At 41.7% G+C, this 18,529-nt stretch overlaps 1 protein-coding gene across 1 annotated transcript; it reads right to left on the bottom strand.

Moving 5' to 3' along the window:
• Positions 1-1,422: 1,422 nt before the first annotated feature.
• Positions 1,423-2,018, bottom strand: LOC140470912 (histone H2B-like). The gene has a single exon (XM_072566852.1). It carries the CDS (start codon positions 2,016-2,018, stop codon positions 1,563-1,565), a length of 456 nt encoding a protein of 151 aa, XP_072422953.1. The 3' UTR covers positions 1,423-1,562.
• Between the last annotated feature and the right edge of the window lie 16,511 nt (positions 2,019-18,529).

The raw sequence follows: 18,529 nt of genomic DNA on the forward strand, positions 1-18,529 counted from the left end.
CTCCTCGTCGTTGCGCACGGCCAGCTGGAGGTGCCTGGGGATGATGCGGGTCTTCTTGTTGTCCCGGGCCGCGTTGCCAGCCAGCTCCAGGATTTCAGCCGTCAGATACTCCAACACCGCAGCCAGATAGACCGGCGCTCCGGCACCCACACGCTCAGCATAGTTACCCTTTCTCAGGAGCCTGTGAACACGGCCCACCGGGAACTGCAGACCAGCCCGGGAAGATCGAGACTTTGCCTTGGCGCGACCTTTCCCCTTCCAGACATGACCACAATCTCACCAGCACTATCAGAGAGAATACTACACTCCGCCCACATCGCGGCCTCTTATCCCTTCGGGAGGAATGGTGGGGCGGCCGTTTCTGATTGGTCCCATTGTTCAGCCCCTCCTAATGTTGTTTCAATTCCCAATCAGATATCTGCCTCATTCCCCAATCCGGAGAGGGCACGGGGAGGAGGGAGGAAAGTACCGGCGCTAAATCATCAACCGTCTTCTTTCCAATTTGAAAAGCCCGCCAATTTACAAACAAAGGAGTATATTTTACACTAAAAAATGAAGTACAAAAAACTGAATAAGTTTAAAAAACATTAATACTTCATATTAATTTACTTTTAGTGTACAAATGTATACTTCACATGGTCTTACTCTCCCACATTTGCCCACCTGTATCTGTCCATTTTGATCTTGAGAGTGGGTTATTTTCTAAACCTTGAGAAGAGGCTGAAACAAAACTGGCCAAACACTACAGTCTGATAAAGCAACACACTACATTCTTCCGGCTCAGTATAAATAGCGAACACGGTTGTTTAGAAGATATTTTAAAGTTGGCCTCCCTTATCCGTCTCGATCAGATTCAGCAAAAATCACATTTCAGCCCGGCAGCTGTTTTGGTGTTCTCTCGGTTCACTTTGAAAGCCTGTGACCAACAACAGCCTTTTGCGTTCTGAAAAATCGGATTAAAAACAGCGCATTGTCAATGTAAAAAAACAGACTAAAATACCTCAATCCGTGGGACTGAAAGCTGTGGGCACTTCCGTTTGGTTTGCCAGGGTGAAAATAAGTGTTAACATTCCACCAAGGCTTTTAACAATTTGAACAAATAAGATGAAAAGACTCCATTTTTTTCATCTGCTCGCTCTCTCTACAGACAGGGAAGGGCCTGTTTATGAAGTCGCTCCCCTCGCCTCGTCAATTTGCAATGCACTTATACAATCAAGTATAGTATGTGACGAAAAATAACTGGCCAACAATCACATGCAGACCAGAACAAATCAATGTTAAAAATGACTCACCGGTGCTTAATCTGCTGTCTCTCTCCTGGCAGGGGAAGGGGCTGTTTGTGACGTGTTCTTACCCCACTCCCTTCATTCCCGCATCTCTCAAAATTGCAAACCAATTATAAAAGCGAATGTAGTACGAAACGTTAAAATACCTTATCAACATGCAAACTAAAACAAACAATTCTTAAAGAAATGGTTCTGCTGTCTCAAGAAGGTTGTGGGTGGCTCTTAAAAGAGCCTTTGGGTTGTGGATGTGTGTGTGTTTCAGTGCAGTGCGGTCCTTCACTTGGAGCTGGTGTACTTGGTCACCGCCTTTGTACCCTCCGACACGGCGTGCTTGGCCAGCTCCCCGGGCAGCAGCAGCCGCACGGCGGTCTGGATCTCCCGGGAGCTGATGGTGCTGCGCTTGTTGTAATGGGCCAGGCGGGAAGCCTCCCCCGCGATACGCTCGAAAATATCGTTGACGAACGAGTTCATGATGCTCATGGCCTTGGAGGAGATGCCGGTGTCGGGGTGAACCTGCTTCATCACTTTGTAGATATAGATGGCATAACTTTCTTTCCTAGTCCTTCTCCTCCTCTTACCGCCCTTCGCTGGCGCCTTCTTGATGATTTTCTTCGCGCCCTTCTTGGAGGTTTGCTGTGCTTTCTTCTCATCAGCCATAGCGCCGCTCACTATCTGACACAGACTAAGGGAAAGCGGGCTCGGAGTTCCCTTTTTATAGACTGACGACGTCATCAATGCTAATGAGGGATGGGGAAAAGCCTGGCTCCTGATTGTTTGAGAATGGTTCCGTGTAAACTACCCACTCAGTCTCTGTGCTTGGTTAGAGTGGAACGCAATGTGATTGTCAGACTCTGCAACGATATTTGAAGTGGATGGTGATTCTGTTCCTGTCAGTCTGACTGAGGAAAATTTATTTTGTGCCTGTCACACAAAAAGTGACTGTGGTATGAGCTCGGTTTCCTTTTGCTCGTTGTTGTGATGATGTGGGAGTGGAAGGGTGTGTTTCTAGCTCCGCATGTCTGTTTCTGGTCCTCTCTCTGCGCTGGAAATAACACTGAGCTTACCACTGTTCTCAGTGGTTAGCACTGCTGCCTCACCGCGCCAGGGACCCTGCTTCGATTCCAGTTTCAGGCGACTGTCTGTGTGGATTTTGCACATTCTCCCCGTATCTGAGTGGGTTTCCTCCGGGTGCTCAGTTTCCCTCTCACAATTCAAAGACATATAGAAAGGTGAATTGGCCATGCTAACTACCCGTAATGTTCCGGCATGTGTAGGTTAGGTGCATTAATCAGGGGTCAATACAGAAAAATAGGGAATGGGTCTGGGTGGATTACTCTTCCGAGAATCGGTGTGGACTTGTTGGGCCGAAGTGCCTAATTCTACACTAGGGCTTCTAAGAATGTGAGTGTTTTCTAGGTTTGGGGTTGATGGAACTCGTTCTCAACTGCACGGAGTTGGAGAGAGATGAAAAAAGTCCCTATTTAAAACGTTTTTTTTGAGGCATAGGTTGAAAAATTCTGTCTTGACATAGGATTGATAGATTTCTGAGAAATTGATTGCTAACTGTGGGCCCGGAGACCGTTCTGTAACTGTGTGCTTTGCAAGTAACTACAGTGTATCAGAACCACGTTGCTGCAGTTTTTATTTAGGAGTATTGAACTTTCACGCAGGGATTTAGAGCATACGAATGCCTGTTAACCAGCAACCGTTAGCATGTTATATATGTCTCACTTTAACTTTATATCTATCTAGTCCTTATTTCGACATTTTGCATGAATTCGACACCTGTCCGCTGAAGCTCTGGTCCTCTGTGTAATAGTCAGTGTTACTTCAAGACAGGTTTTATTCTGTATTCACGAAACACTGATGGAAGCGGTAACACTTTACACCATTTGCCAGTCACTTGGAAATGTTCCTCCAATCTGTGTCTATCTATTTCTGGGAGGTAAAGCATTTTTGTTTACTCTATTTCACAGTCTTTACGTGTCAAATCTTCTGTAAGTGTAACCTGTTGTTTTTATTCTGGAGGTGTCAGTCATTAACATAAGAATGTGTCTCATTTAGTATCTACAATTTTGTGTGTGACCAAACACCACTTTGGACAGTCTCAGGTAGGACTCTCTCCCCTCCAAACCATATCCTTTGAATATCAGCTTCTGCACATTAACAGTAAGTTTGTATTTATAACTGCAGCATTTGGTAAGGGATAATACATTGCACAAATTGGCAATAACAATGTTACCAGTGATGTTACACTATTTATGTCAGTTTCTCACCAGTGGTTAGTTGCATTGTATCCCAACGATTTATTGCTTTGCAACTGACTCTATATTTCACTCAGTAACTGCCAGTTTGTTGTTTCTAATCTTGTTTTTACTCGGTTTCTGTCAATCACTGGCATGTGAGAGAGCAAATATCTCAACATTTCTAATTTTCAGATGAAATGATTTTTTTTTCGTCCATCCCTGATATGTTACGGTGACTTGTGATTGAATCTGTCAGCATGTCACCTGTGAGCACACACAGTAAGTTAGAGATAAAGTGAAAGGTGAATGATGCCTCTCATTTCTGTCATGCAGTTGCAGGGTATATACACTACAGTTATTAAGTTCTTTCAGGCTTGTGTCAGTTTAAATGTCTCAACGCAGAAGACAATAAGAAAAATGAGAAGCCAGTAACACTTTTATCTGCCTGTGTGTACTCAACTCTGAGAATGTGAGTGTTATCAGAATGTACCTGTCAGGTTTTTTTTAATGAATGAGAACTTTGTCTTAAATCTATACCTGTCAGTTTCTCCAATGTGAATGTTTGAGTGCAGTTTTCAATCTGGACCTGACAGTTTCAACTAAATGAATGGATGAGTGCATTTGAAAGTATCTGTACCTTTCAGTGTGTGCTCTGTGAATAAGTGAGTGTACTTATAAAATTTGGCACTGTTTAACATGACACTTGTCAGAAACTGCAGGAGCTCTTTTTACTTCAAGTCCCTGTTGCTCAACATGAATAAGATTCTATCTATTGCCATCCATGTCAGGGTAGCATCGTGGCATACTGGTGCCAGGGACCCAGTTTCAATTCCAGCCTTGGCTCATTATGTGCAATTTGCTCCCCATGTCTGCATTGGTTTTGTTACGATACAGGATAAACTCCTTTACTAATTTAAAACCAGCAACACACAAAAGATTTATCTCATGCAGTAATCTGTGAAAATTTGATAGGCCTAGAACTAGTTGAAGAAATAAAGCTATTAGTCTTTACTTTAAGTATAACAGAGAGTGATTAACTCACAACTGGGTGGGATGCACTTTTGGCGAGTTGTTGTAGGTCGATGGGCCAAATGACCTCTATCTGCACTGGACAAATTCTATGTACTATAAATGAAAGTGAGACTTTTTATACCATTGTCAGTTTCTGACACTCTAAAGCAGTTTGGATAATTTCCATAACTTTTATTCAATCGTAAGTTTATGATTGTAAGGTGTTTTCTGGATTGGTCAGTCTCTGGTCTGAATGTGTACTTTGAATTTATTGTTCACATTTATAACAAGACCAGTATGAGAGTTATTTCATTCTGTGTCCAATAATCTCTAGGTATGTGTTTAAATGTGTACCTTTTCATGTCAACGTTTGATTTCCCTTTCGACCATTTGAAATTAAAGTATTTATTCAATCATTTTGTCTGAGATTTGTTTTGTTTTCTCCTTGTGGAAATAAATTAAATTACAATATTTGTTTCAATTTGGCACTTGACCTGCTAGTTAATTCCTCTAGTTTGGACAGAAAGAATTGATACACGAACTACATACAGTCAGGGAGTCAGACAGCCTGTTTAAGCCATGGTGAGATAATTTGATGAATAAGTAGTCTGGATTTTTATTTACTTCTTTCCCTACTTAAGTGGAATACATTGTGAACATGCAATAGGTTCAGTATTTCTAATAAACAAGTAGAATTTACTTTTTGACCAAGGTGATAACATGCATTTAAAATCTATAGGAAGTTCACTTGTACACTGGGGCTGACACACTCTCACACTGTCCTGGATAACTTGTTTAATGAAATGCTAGTTCTCCCAACTGCGAGATCTTAGAGGTCATGACTTTTCCATTTTTGCCAATAGAACGATTAACCTGACAGTATTTCTGTACTTTGCAAGTTATTCTGTACCCATTGTGTATTGGCACCATCTCCTTCTTTGTTATGTCCAGAAATGATCATTTTCCTTCAAGTCCTTCCTTACATGAATACGGACAATAACTAGTGCAGTCTGCAACTGTTTGTTCTTCTGTGAGTGCAGAGCTCATCTTGTTTCTTCCATTCACTTGTAAGGTTTGTGGTCTTGGGAAGTACTGTCTCCCCGTCAGTCTTTGATATTCAATGGGACTGTTGATAGGTTTTATTGTCCTTCAAAACTCTGCTCAGATGTGACAGACCGTGATCAGATTAGAGCCATGTTGCCTAGTGAAAAACTTGGAAACTAAAATTTAATGTTGACTACTTGGGCTGTTGTGTACATGCTCTGATTTTATATATAAAAAAGATTTTTGAAAGAAACAGTTGTTATGATACAGGAAGGATGCCCACACTTGATTGATCTTGCTTCAATCTTCCTGTGTTGTGTTACTGGACAGTTTAAGTGCTTGCTGTTGTTAAGTGGACAGCCAGTTATCAAAGGAAAGAGTTTTCAGTTCATGTTTCCTGAAGTGAATAAGAAGCACCTTATTTTCTTTGACTGTTTGCACCTGTAGAATTCACAGGCAAGTGAAACCCCAACACATTGTCACAGAACAGATCTGTGCTGATCTTCAGAGTCAAGGAGTTAAAGGCAATTAACCATTGCAACTCTGATAGTGCAGTGTCTAACTGGGAGTAGTGATATCAAGGTCTGGCCTTCAGAGAGTCACACAGTTATACAGCACGGAAACAGATCCTTTGGTCCATGCTGTTAGTGCTGACCAGAGATCCTAATCTGACCTCGTTCCATTTAAGTTAAAAATCTCTCAACACCAGTACAACAGGTTTATGTGGAAGCACTAGCTTTCAGAGCGATGAAGGAGCAGTGCACTGAAAGCTAGTGCTTCCAAATAAACCTGCTGTATGAGAAACTGGTGTTGTGTGATTCTTAAATTTGTCCACCACAGTCCAACACTGGCACCTCCATATCATGGCTAGTCCCACTTGTTAGCATTTGGTGCATATCCCTCTAAACTGTTCCTATTCTTGCATATATCCAGCTGCCTATAAAAGGTTGTAATTGCACCCATCACCTCCACTTCCTCTGGTAGCTCATTCCATACAAGCACCACCCTCTATGTGATAAAGTAACCCCACAGGCCCTTTGCAAATCTTTTTTCCACAATTCAAAGCTGTGCTGTCTGTTTTTGCACTCACCCACTCGGAAAAAGACCTTGGCTATTCACCCTATCATGCCCCTAAGAACTTTTCTCAACCTGTACAAAGGTCACATCTCATTCTCCGACAGTCCAGGGAACAAAACAACAGGCTGTTTAGCCTCTCCCTCTAACTCAAAACCTCCGGTCCTAGTAACAAAACATCCTGATGAGAGCAGTGCAGTTGACGTGGTTTACATGGACTGCTGTAAGGCCTTTGTCGAAGCATAACCCCTGACCGGGGAGGAAAGACTCAGCAGGCAGGCAGGCAGCATTCAGGCAAGTGGTAGGTGCTTATTCAAGCAGAAACGGGTTAGTGCAGGGAGAGGGCCAAATGATCTTCCCCTGAGACTGCCCTCAGAAGAGAGGTCCACAACACACTCTGATTTTACAATAAAAAGCAGCACTTTTTATAAACTTTCTGTTAGTAATCACATTGTATGTAATTGTCATGTTCCTCCCCTTACTTTGCATACTCTATTCTATGAGACACCTAACCAATGATTGGCATTTCTTTGGACACCCCAGGATTCCCTGACCTCTTAAGAGTTTAGCGGACATTGTAATCTCTCGGCAAAAGTGAGGACTGCAATTGCTGGAAACCAGAGTTTAGATCAGAGTGGTGCTGGAAAAGCACAGCAGGTTAGGCAGCATCCGAGGAGCAGGAAAATCGATGTTTCGGGCAAAAGCCCTTCATCAGGAATGGAGGCATGAAGCCTCTAGGGTGGAGAGGTAAATGGGGATAAATGGATATAAATGTAATCTCTAGGCCTTGCGATCTTTCTGTGCATCCTATTCATTCACATTCCAAAGTTATTTGCTGTACACCTTTGGGTTTCTGAGGCTAGCTCGTCTCTAGAGACAGCTTGAATGCTGTTATACACTGTATTCCATGTTATCAAATTCAATTGCTCCTCTTATATTTCCAACTGTCTGAATTATATATGAAGAAAAAACAAAGGACAGCCTGTTTTGACTTAATTGCTATCAACTTGTAATTTTAATTTCTGTTATAAAAACTTGGTTACAAACGTGTAATGTATTTGCCCCCAACTGTTAGCACTTAGTGATTAATGGGCTGTGAACAATCTATTGTGTTCTGGGTGTAAGAGAAGGCGTTACCTAAAGCTAACTAACCTTCACTTTCAGGTTTAAATGCTTCTTTTCCCCTTTATGCTTTGGTATTATGCACCTATGTTGAAAACTAATCTTTATGAGAATTTTTTTCTTAATATTCTAACATATTTCAAGAAACTGAGTACTATAAGTTAACTTTAGCTGTTGCATCCTCAGCTGTTTTAGGGCATTAATGGGCTGTAACTAGCATCTGATATCTGTTCATTAACTGGGACAATTACCCTTTCATTTATTTTTTTCCTTCTAACACTCCTGTTTATATTTTTTTTTGTTTTTTTTTAATCCATGTGTGCGTGCAGGTGTGAGACACACCCTTTCATTTAATGTGGCTGGAGTTACTCATTTATTGGACCTTAGGTCTTCTTGTCCTTTTTACTGTCCTTGCAGTGCCTTGTTCAATGGTATCATTATGCCCCACTGAGTGTAAGTAGGCAGTTTAGCTTAGTTTCTGCCTGCCGTTCTGTTTCACATCCTGCTGTTTAATTCTACTTTCCACTTACACACCAGTTTGTGTTAACACACATGGGCCACTCTATTCTGGCCAGATACAGGTCACCACTACAACCACCGGGATCAGTGCTGGGATCCTTGCTGTTTGTTATATAAATTAACGACTTGGATGTGAATGTAGAACATATGATTAGTCAGCCTGTAGATGAGATTTTCATGTGGAAGCGCAAAATGTTTCAGTGCAGGTTGGGAGGGTATTGGGCCTGTTCCTGTGCTGTACTATTCTTTGTTCCATGATATGAAAATTAGGGGTGTGATTGGCAGTAACAGGGATGGTCGCAGGCTACAGTATGAGTACATTGGGCAGAGCAATGGCAGATGGAATTTAATCCTGGTAAGTATGAGGTAATGCATTTTGGGAGGTCTAATGTGGGAAAGAATTACACAATGAAGGGCTGGTCCCTCGGGAATACTAAGAAAGAAGGGGACCATGGTGTACAAGTCTATAGATCCCAGAAGGTTTCAGCACAGGCAGACAGGCTGCTGAAGAAGGCATACGGAATGAGCTGAGCTGTACAATATAACAGCAAGAAAGTCTTCTAACAAATTTACAAAATATTGGCTCGGCAACAGATAGAATACTGAAGTGTGCAGTTTTGGTTACCACACTATCAGAAGGTGTGATTGTACTGGAGAGGGTGCAGTGGATTGGAAAGTCTCCGTCGTGAGGAGAGACTGGATAGGCCAGGTTTGGTTTCGTTGGAGCAGAGGAGGTGGAGGGAGGATCTGACTGAAGTATGCCAAACTATGAGAGATACAGACAGAGTAGATCGTGAGAATCATGGCTGATGTGTCCAAGACCAAAGGATACTAGTTGAAGGTGCGGAGAATGCAGTTTAGAAGATACCAGAGAAAGATATTTTGATCTAGAGAGTGGGCAAAGTTTGAAACATGCTGCCTGAGAGGGTGGTAGAGTACTCTCACAGCATTTCAGCAGCATCTGGATATGCCTTTAAAAAGCCAGGGTATAGTAGGCGATGGGCCAAGTGCAGGTAGATTGCAGTTTAGTGTTTGTTTGGACATCATGCACATGTGGGGCTGAAGGGCCTGTTTCTATGCTGTATGATTCTATATCACTATCACCTCCTTGTAAATCTTTTCTGCACCATCTCAAGTTTAACATCATCCTTCCTGGAGAAGGGTGATGAGCATTGTATGCAATCTCCTAAAAGTGGCCTCACCAACGTCCTGTACATCCACCAGATGACATCCCAACTCCTACACTCAATGTTCTGACCAATGAAGACCAGCATGCCAAATGCCTTATTCACTGCCCAGTCTACCTGTGACTACTTTCAAGGAAATATGCAGCTGCCCCCCGAGGTCTCTTTGTTCAGCAACACTCGCCAAGGCCCCACCACTGAGTCCTGCCCTGGTTTGCATTATCAAAATGTAAAACCTCACAGGTATCTAAACTAAACTCCATCTGCCACTCTTCAGCTCATTGTCCCTCCTAATCAAGGTCATAACCAGTAAGTGCACTCAGTGCACAGTGATATAACTATTTGAACACTGTTGCAGTAAAGATAGGTGTTCATTACCCTACTCTGTACTGTGATGGTGAGCACCATCATTGGGACACTTGTGTGGCTCTATCGGGGGAGGAGGAAGGCAGAAGGACTTTGATTTTCTCTCGTGCAGTGGAGGAAATTGGAATGGTCAAAGTAAATTTATTGAAGAATGAAACTCTTAAACCCCTGTCGCAAAAAGAAAATTGAGCAGCTTTACCTATCTGCCTTATCTCACTAAATCTTTCCTACTCCACTGTTTCAAAATAGGATTGTGATCACATTGAGTATTTTAGAAAATGGTACCAAGCTTTCTTGTGTTTTACATCAGACTTCAGAACGAGGGTCAATAGGAAGGCAGGGTTATATGTAGAAAATTTAATTTCATTTGAAACAAAGGCACGAGATGCATTTTTGATGAAGGTAGAGTGAAAAAGAAAATCTGTTCCTGCAAGTTGGAAAAATGGAGAATGATGTTGTGATAAAGGTGGGAATGGCAGCTCCTCTGTCACCATGATATATTTATGGAAATGGAATACTGTTGAAAGGGAGTAGAATTCCGACTGCTACAGACCACCATGTGAGAGTGGTATTCATCATTTTCTGTTGCCGGCAGTTTATATAGAACTCCATAACTGTTAGTCATTGTCTGTACTTAGGATATTAGTATTTTAAACCAATTCTGAATTTGCCAGTTGCTGGTTGAGTGCGTGCATGTGTGTGTGCGCGCCTGTAGTAATTATTCTCCATTTGTCAGGAGCAAAGACAGAAATTCCTGGAGAAACTCAGTTCTGAACAACAATCACTGGTCACAAAGCTTTTTAACTCTGCTTTCTCTCAACAGATGTTGCCAGATGTGCTGATTTTTTCCAGCAATTATTACTTTTGTTTCTGGTTTCTGTCATTTGCATTTTATTTGTCAGGCTTTGGCACAGAATGTGTTTGGAATTCACATTATTTAATTGTCATGTGTCTGTATGTGAGAGCTGTTCATCAAAAGATTAACTCTGTGCTGCCCAATCACTAATAAACTTAGTAACGGTGTTTCATCCTATAAATTGGTGACTTTTGTTTAGTTTCCTTCTATGTCTGCATTAGACATCGATGTTATGTATGGTTTTTGAAATTATGTTACAGCCTGATTTTTTTCCCCCACCTTGCTTTTAACTTTAAAAAATGTCATATTAAATATAGATTCAATGTCATTCCCAAGTGTGCATTTTGGACAAGAATTCAGAGTAACGCTCTTTGAAAATGGTGTCAATGTCAATGGGCTTGACAGTATTAGGCAAGAACTTTTAAATGTTGATGGCGGGGGGGGGGGGGCGGTGGTCGAATGTTCACACGTAAAGGGATGACTGGAAAATGGAGCTTTCAAAAGTGAGATAACGAGAATCCAGAGAGTATATTCCTTTTAGGATGAAAGGAAAGCCTGGTAGGCGTAGGCAATGCTGGATGATAAGAGAAGTTGAAGTTTTGGTCATGAAAATGAAGGGAGCATATGTCAGGTATAGACAGCAAAGATAGAGTGAATCCTTAGAAAAGTACAAAGGCAGTTGGCGTATCCTTAAGAGGGAAATCAAGAAGGCAAAAAGAGGACATGAGATATCTTTGGCAAATAGGGATAAGAAGAATCCAAAGGAATTCTAGAAATACATTAAGGACAAAAGGATAAGTAGGATGAAAATGGAGCCCCTCAAAGATTTGCAAGGTAGCCTTTCTGTGGAACTGCGGGAGATGAGAGAGATACAAATGACTATCTTGCATCAGTGTTTATTGTGGAGAAGCACATGGAGAATACAGAATGTAGGGAAATGATGGTGACATCTTAGAGAAATGTCCATATTACTGAGGTGTTGGTGTGGGATGTCTTAAAAGGCAAACGTGGTAACTCCCCAGGACCGGATCAGGTGCATCCGAGAACTCTGCGGAAAGCTAGGGAAGTGATTGCTGGGCCCCTTGCTGAGATATTTGTGTCATCAATACTCACAGGTGAGGTGCTGGAAGACTGGAGGGTGGCTAAGGGGCAACCTTTTCACATGTAAGCTGATGTGTGTATGGAATGAGCTGCGAGTGGAATTGGTGGAGGTTGGGTTAATTACAAAATTTAAAAGGTATCTGGATGGGTATTTGAATAGGATGGGTTTAGAGAGATATGGCCCAAGTGCTAGCAAATGGGACTAGATTAGTTTAGGATATCAAGTTGGCATAGATAATTCGGACCGAAGAGTCTGTTTCTGTGTTGTACATCTCTGTGACTCTATGGCTGTGAATGATAAAATTTATTGGAATTGGGGTGATGTGCATTGAGAATAGAGAGAGATTTTAAAAATTGTAATTGCTTGATAGTATTTGATTCTTGGTTTTAAAATTCCTCTCCGGAAATTGAGCTCAATTCAAACTGCTCTGTGACTAAGGAAAGACTGATCTTCAATTGGAGAGTGGTAACTTACCTGCTGTTTGTCAGAAGGAACTGATCACACTTGGCTTCGTATCAATATAACATGACATTCTCTTGGTCCTTCGAGTACTTGTCTGAAGGAAGAGAGAAGAGATTTCTCCTATAACTCAACATTACCTGAGTTTGAGAGTATCAAACCTGTCAATGTAATATTTATTTAATTATCATTAGGCTGTTTTTCTTTCAAGCCAGCAATTCCAACAGAACCACAGAGCTGATTCTATACTTGGCCTCGGCTGCTCTTTGTAACAAAAAAAATTGAAACCAATTCACTGAGACCCTAATCCTAACCAATACCTCTACAGTGCCACAATTGGCACCTGATGCAAGTGCAGGTCTGGATTTGAGAGTTTACTTATCTATCTATACTGTCAGTTCCGGCTGTCTGACTATAAAAATGCAGCCATCAATTTGGAACCTTCAGTTCCTTCAATGTGAATGTACAGTATGTATTGATCTGTACCTGTCAGTTTTAGCTATGAGAAAGTGAGGACTGCAGATGCTGGAGATTAGAGCTGAAAATGTGTTGCTGGAAAAGCACAGCAGGTAGCATCCAAGGCAGTTTTAGCTATATCAATATCAAGAGTGTAAATACCAAACACTGCTGCCAGGTTTTGCTGATCATGATACTCTGGTATCAAATAATCTGTTTCTATTGTTATGAAGTACCTTTAAGAGAGACTGAAAGCTGGCAAGCACCTACCATGTGACTGACTAGCAGTCAGAGTGTGCCGGAATATTGAAAGATGTAACATTTGGCTGTTACCAAGATACCTTAGTTTTCATAACAGTTCGTATTTAACCAATCCACTTAAATTATGCCTCAAGCTACTAAAATTGAATTGAATTTGTATTTTACTGTTTTGACATAATCAAACCAATTAAATGATCCAATGTTTCAGGTATTAGAGAAAATAAAAACAGGCATTTTGGACAATTGGCCAAAAAAAGCATGAACTGCCATTGAAAGACTGCTATTCCCAACACCCTCGATCAAAGGTGCCCTTTTCACATGAAGCATCTTTACAGCCGAAGACCGAAGATGACCCAGGGAGATCTACCAACAGAGGAAGATCGATACTGGGGATGACAGCCACTGTCTGGGTTTGAAAATTAAGTTGCTGTAAATTTAATAGGGGCTTTATTGGATCAGCATATTGTTAAAGAGTGGGAGGTAGATAACAAATCTTCAAGTGAAAAGAGGCTTAAAGTTGCAAATACTTGTTTTATGTTTACTTTCAGTGTGAAATAGTGTAATTTGGGTGGTTCTCTGTCACTAATATTTTAACAGATTATTAGGCGAGGTGAGCTTTTCCGTGTGTCTGGTTTAATTAGCAGAGGGATTTAGCAGAGTGGTCCATTCAAAAGTCTGATGACAGCAGGGAAGCTGTTCTTGAACCTGTTGGATGGTGTATTCAAACTTCTCCCTGACAGAAGAGGGTGGAGGAGACGGGGCAAGGTGTAAATGTGGTCATTGGATGGATGGTTGATTTCTGTGATGGACAGGGCTGTGTTCAAACTCTCTGCAGTTCCTGTACTCTTGGGCAGCACAGTAGCCATACCATGCTGTGACACATCCAGATATGATGCTTTCTGTGGTGCATCTATAAAAAGTTGGAAGTGTTTTTATGGACGTGCTGAATTTCCTTAGCCTCCTGAGGAAATCTGCTTGTTAAATGTTTTTAAGTAATTGTCAATCTAAACCTGCCAGTTTCTGTTATGTGAAAGTGAGAATTTAGTTCCTAACAGTCCCTGTCAGCTTTTGCTTTGTGAAGGTTTAGTTAAGTTTAGTTAAGAATCCTTCCCAGTTAGGCTCTGTAATGTAAATCTGAGTGTATTTATCAATGTTTAAATGACAGAATTTCTTTTGTGAGCTCGTGAATGTGGTTATCAATTATCCCTGGCAGTTTCTGCTCTCTGAATATGATAATATAGTAATTCATCTCTAAATAAAAACCAAAAGAACTGCAAATGCTGCAAGTCAAATACAAAAATAAATTGCTGGAAAATCTCAGCAGGTCTGACAGAGTCTGGAGTTTGATCAGAGTTAAAATTTCCAGTCCAATAACCCTTCCTGAGAACTGATGGTAGCCAGGAAATTATTCGTTTTTCTGCAGAAGATAGTGTGTGTTGAAGGGTAAGGAGTAAATGACATATGGAGATAGAATCCAAAGAGAGGGAAGAACAGTTGTACAGACAAACGAGTGGGTCACGGTCAGATGAGGAGGATGAATAGCTGATAATAGAGATTGTTTATGACTGTTGGTGTATAATAGCATACTAAGTGATAACAAGGGCTGGTGTGTGAGATTTCAGGTAATGACACGAGAGAGCTGTAGCCCTAAAGTTGTATGACTCAATATTGAGTCCAGAAGACTGTCAAGTTCCCAAGCAGAAAATGAGGTGCTGTTCTTCCAGCTTGCACTGAGCTTCACTGCAGCACTGCAGCAAGCCTGAGACAGAGCTGTTGGCCAGGGAACAGAGTGGTGTGTTGAAGTGGCAGGCAACTGGAAGCTCAGGTACTTTTTTCTGGACAGAATGTAAGTTTTCGGCAAAGTGGACACCCAGTTTCCTCAGGATCAAGAAGACCACATAGCAGCTAGGAAAATGCACACAACCAGTTTTGAGGAAGGGTCACTAGACCTCAAATGTAACTGTGATTTCTCTTGTTATTAATCTCTACCTGTCAGTTTCTCCTGTGAATATGTGTCATTTTCAAGCTGTACATGTCAATTTAAGTGATTTGAAACAGCGAATTTTATCAATTTGTTCCTGTCAGTTTCTGCTTTGTGAATGAGAATGTTGTTATCAGTTTTCCTCTGAAATGTCCTGTCATGTGCACATGTGTGATTGACCAATCTGTCGCTGTTACATTCTGCTCTGTGTATCTCAGGATATAGTTATGAATCTGTATCTGTCAGCATCTGGTTTCTAATTGTGCAAATGCATTTATCAGACTGTACCAGCCAGTGTTTAAGAAGTGTGTGGGGCGGTGGTTAGGGGTGTGTGTTTAAGTATCATGCTCTCCCTTTCAGCTTCTGCAGAGTGAATATGCGAGAGCAGCTAACAATCTACGCCTGTCAGTTTCTGTTGTGTCCACATGATAGTTCAGGAATTGATCTAACCTTGTCAGTTTCTGCTATGTGACTGCTCAGTACCAGTCACATTCAACTCTTATGTATCAAAGTTGCGTAATTTGCTGGCAGCCAATAATATTCTAATAGTTAAATAATGACAACGAATCTATTGTTGTTTGTCTGAAAACCCCATCTGGTTCACTAATGTCCTTTAAGGAAGGAAAATGCCATCCTTAACATGTCTGGCCTACATGTATCTCCAGACCCACAACAATGTGGCTGACACATAACTACCCCCTGGGCAGTTAGGGATGGGCAATAAATGCTGGCCTAGCCAGTGATGCCGTAATCCCGTGAATAAATTTCGGAAAAAGAGACTGTGATTGATTCTGTGATAGTAGATTTTCGGATGTGGTGATTGGGCCTGAATGTCTTCTACATTTTGTGATTTATGAAAGTCACAGAATTGGTACAGACATTCAGCCCATTGTGTCCACACTGGGACATTCTGTTCTTCACCTGTTCTCCATACTAGTTTCCACTAACTGTTGGGATTCTGAACTTTATCCACTCACTGCCAGTATCGCTATCTGAATGCTAATTTGAGATTATTTCTGCAGTTATCTGTCTTTGAATAACTATAGAGCCAGTTTTGTTCTGTGGGCAGCAGTGTCAGGTAGAGTATGTGGATCTCATTCTCTTTCCATGTTAAGTTGTATTTGTTTGGTCTGAGTGTCGGATAAACTCGATCAATATTCACTAACCATTTTTGAGGGAAGAATGTTGGTTCAATAGTGATCTTTGCCATGAATCTGAATTTTATTGCGTTCCGACTGTTTTTTAACATTTTGTGTACACGGTGGTCTTTATCAGTTGTTGCTGGACACTAAGATGTAACATCAAATACTAACTGAAGCGATGAATGGTTTGGTGAGCAACAGGGAACAGGAAACACTGGGGTTGGTGTTTGCTGAAGGGATACTGTTATTGACAGGAAATCCCTCTCTGAATCCAGCACAGGCAAACAGCATTGAGATGGCAGCACTCATTGTCCCAACGTTTCTGATCCTTTCTCTTGTCACATTGTTTCTTGTTCTGGAGTTTAATTGGAAGCAATGTGGGTGAGACACTCTTGCAAGTAATGCTGGCGATCGTTCTCCAGTCGGGACTCGACGTGGGTTTCAAATTAACGTTGCTCACAGTGGATGTATGAGGGTGTATGTATGAGAGAGTATGAGTGCTAGTGTGAGTGAGAGTATGAAGGTGTATGAGAGAGAGAAACACACGTTCTTGTTGGCACACACACATATACACTCACTTACTTCTGCATTGCACCTTGTAGACAACACTTGAGAAGCCAAACACCACATCCAGAGGTAACACAGCCCATGCTTGATTGGCACTGCATCCATAAACATCCACTCCCAACACCATTGGTGCTCAGTAGCAGCAATGTATACCATCTATGAGATGCACTGCAGAAATTCAAAGGTGCTCAGGCAATACCTTCCAAATCCACAACCACTTCCATCTCAAAGGGCAAGGACAGCAGATACATGAGAATATCACCTTCTGCAATTTCCCCCCCCTCAGCCAACTTGGAAATATATTCGCTGTTCATTTAATCTAGCTGGGTCAACATCCTGGAATTCCCTCTCTAATGGTATCGTGGGTCTACATACAGCACAAGGACTGCAGTGGTTCAAGAAGGCAGCTCACTACCTCCTTCTCAAGGGGCCAATAAGGGATGGATAATAAATTCTCGGACCAGCCAGTGATTTCCACAACCCACAAGTGAATTTAAAAACAAATAATAAAACAGTACGTGGGAATGTGCTTTGTGAGGATGTGGGCAGGCTGAACAAGTGGCAGATGAAATTACTTGGGGATGCATACAAAGTAATGTGTTGTGTTCAGAGGAGTGGTCAGCACAGATATAACCTAAAGGTTAAAATTGGAATAATTGTTGCTGGCACATCAGTCCGATTTATTTGCAAGCAAGTGAAGCTGAATATTTACAGTAAAACTTTCCCATGTTCTTTCTCTTTTATTTTCTCCAGCTGATTCTTCCAGCAGTTCCCGGTAGCACAGGTAAGTTAGTGAGGTGGTTAGCTGCTTCCAACAGCATTCAAACACTGTCCAAATGGGCTGAAAATCACTCTGGGGTGCAAACCCAGCAATTTTACTTTTGTTAGACAAACAGGAGCAAATGTGTCTGACTCGTTTGCAAATCTAAAGCACAACAGTTCAAATCGAGTATCAATTTCCGTTAGACAGTGAACTGAGCTTTGGACAGTCCGTCAGTGGTGAGGTTATCCATTGTACTCAGAAGAATTGAATGCGAGAGAAAGATCAAATTGTGTCAGTGCAAAGGGATCAGGATGTCCTTGTGCATGAATCTCAAAGTAGTGTACAGCTGCAGTGGGTCAAAAGGAAGGTAGTTATTGCTAAAGGAATGGAGTGTGAAATAAGGGAAGTGTAACTGCAACTGAACAAGGTATTGGGGTTTCCACATCCAGACTCCTGCGGACAGGTTTGGTCCCCTTACTTGAGGAGGGATGTAGTTGAATTGGAGGGAGTTCAGAGGAGATTCGCTGAATTGATTGCCAAGATGAAGTTATTCTTGTACAATTTTGATCTCTTGAGCTCAGATGCAGTTACACTGGAGGCAGTTCTGAAGAGATTCACTCAATTGTTTTCAGAAATGAAGGGTGTCTTAGATGAAAGATTGAGCAATAGCTCTGGAGTTTGGAAGAGAGGCGAACTAACTGAGGATTATAAAATGCTAAAGTGGGGATTGCAAAGGAGGTGGAGATGGATGTTTGCTCATTTGGGAGAATCCAGAAAGAGAGGGTATTGTTTCAGGATAAGGGGCTGGACAGAATGAAAACAGAGATAAGGAGGAATGAATTCTCTCAAATGAGGATGGGGTTGTACATCTGAGGGAACATCCCCCACCCCCACCACCATCACCATCCAAGACACTGCATAAATTGAAGGAGGAGACAGACAGATTGTTAGTCAGTGATGGGTTAAAGAGAGTGTGGGCAGGTAGGTGGATTTGATGCTGAAATAGGATCAACTACGACCGTATGGAATAGGGGAGCATGTTTCCTGAGGGGCCAAATGGACTCAACCTGATCCTAGCCTGTATGTTTTT

Source organism: Chiloscyllium punctatum, chromosome 52 (genome assembly GCF_047496795.1).
Source record: "Chiloscyllium punctatum isolate Juve2018m chromosome 52, sChiPun1.3, whole genome shotgun sequence".
NCBI classification, from domain to species: domain Eukaryota; kingdom Metazoa; phylum Chordata; class Chondrichthyes; order Orectolobiformes; family Hemiscylliidae; genus Chiloscyllium; species Chiloscyllium punctatum.

Excerpts from the sequence above, each read along its gene's own strand:
- LOC140470912 (XM_072566852.1), bottom strand. The coding sequence starts at position 2,018 with ATGACGTCGTCAGTCTATAAAAAGGGAACTCCGAGCCCGCTTTCCCTT.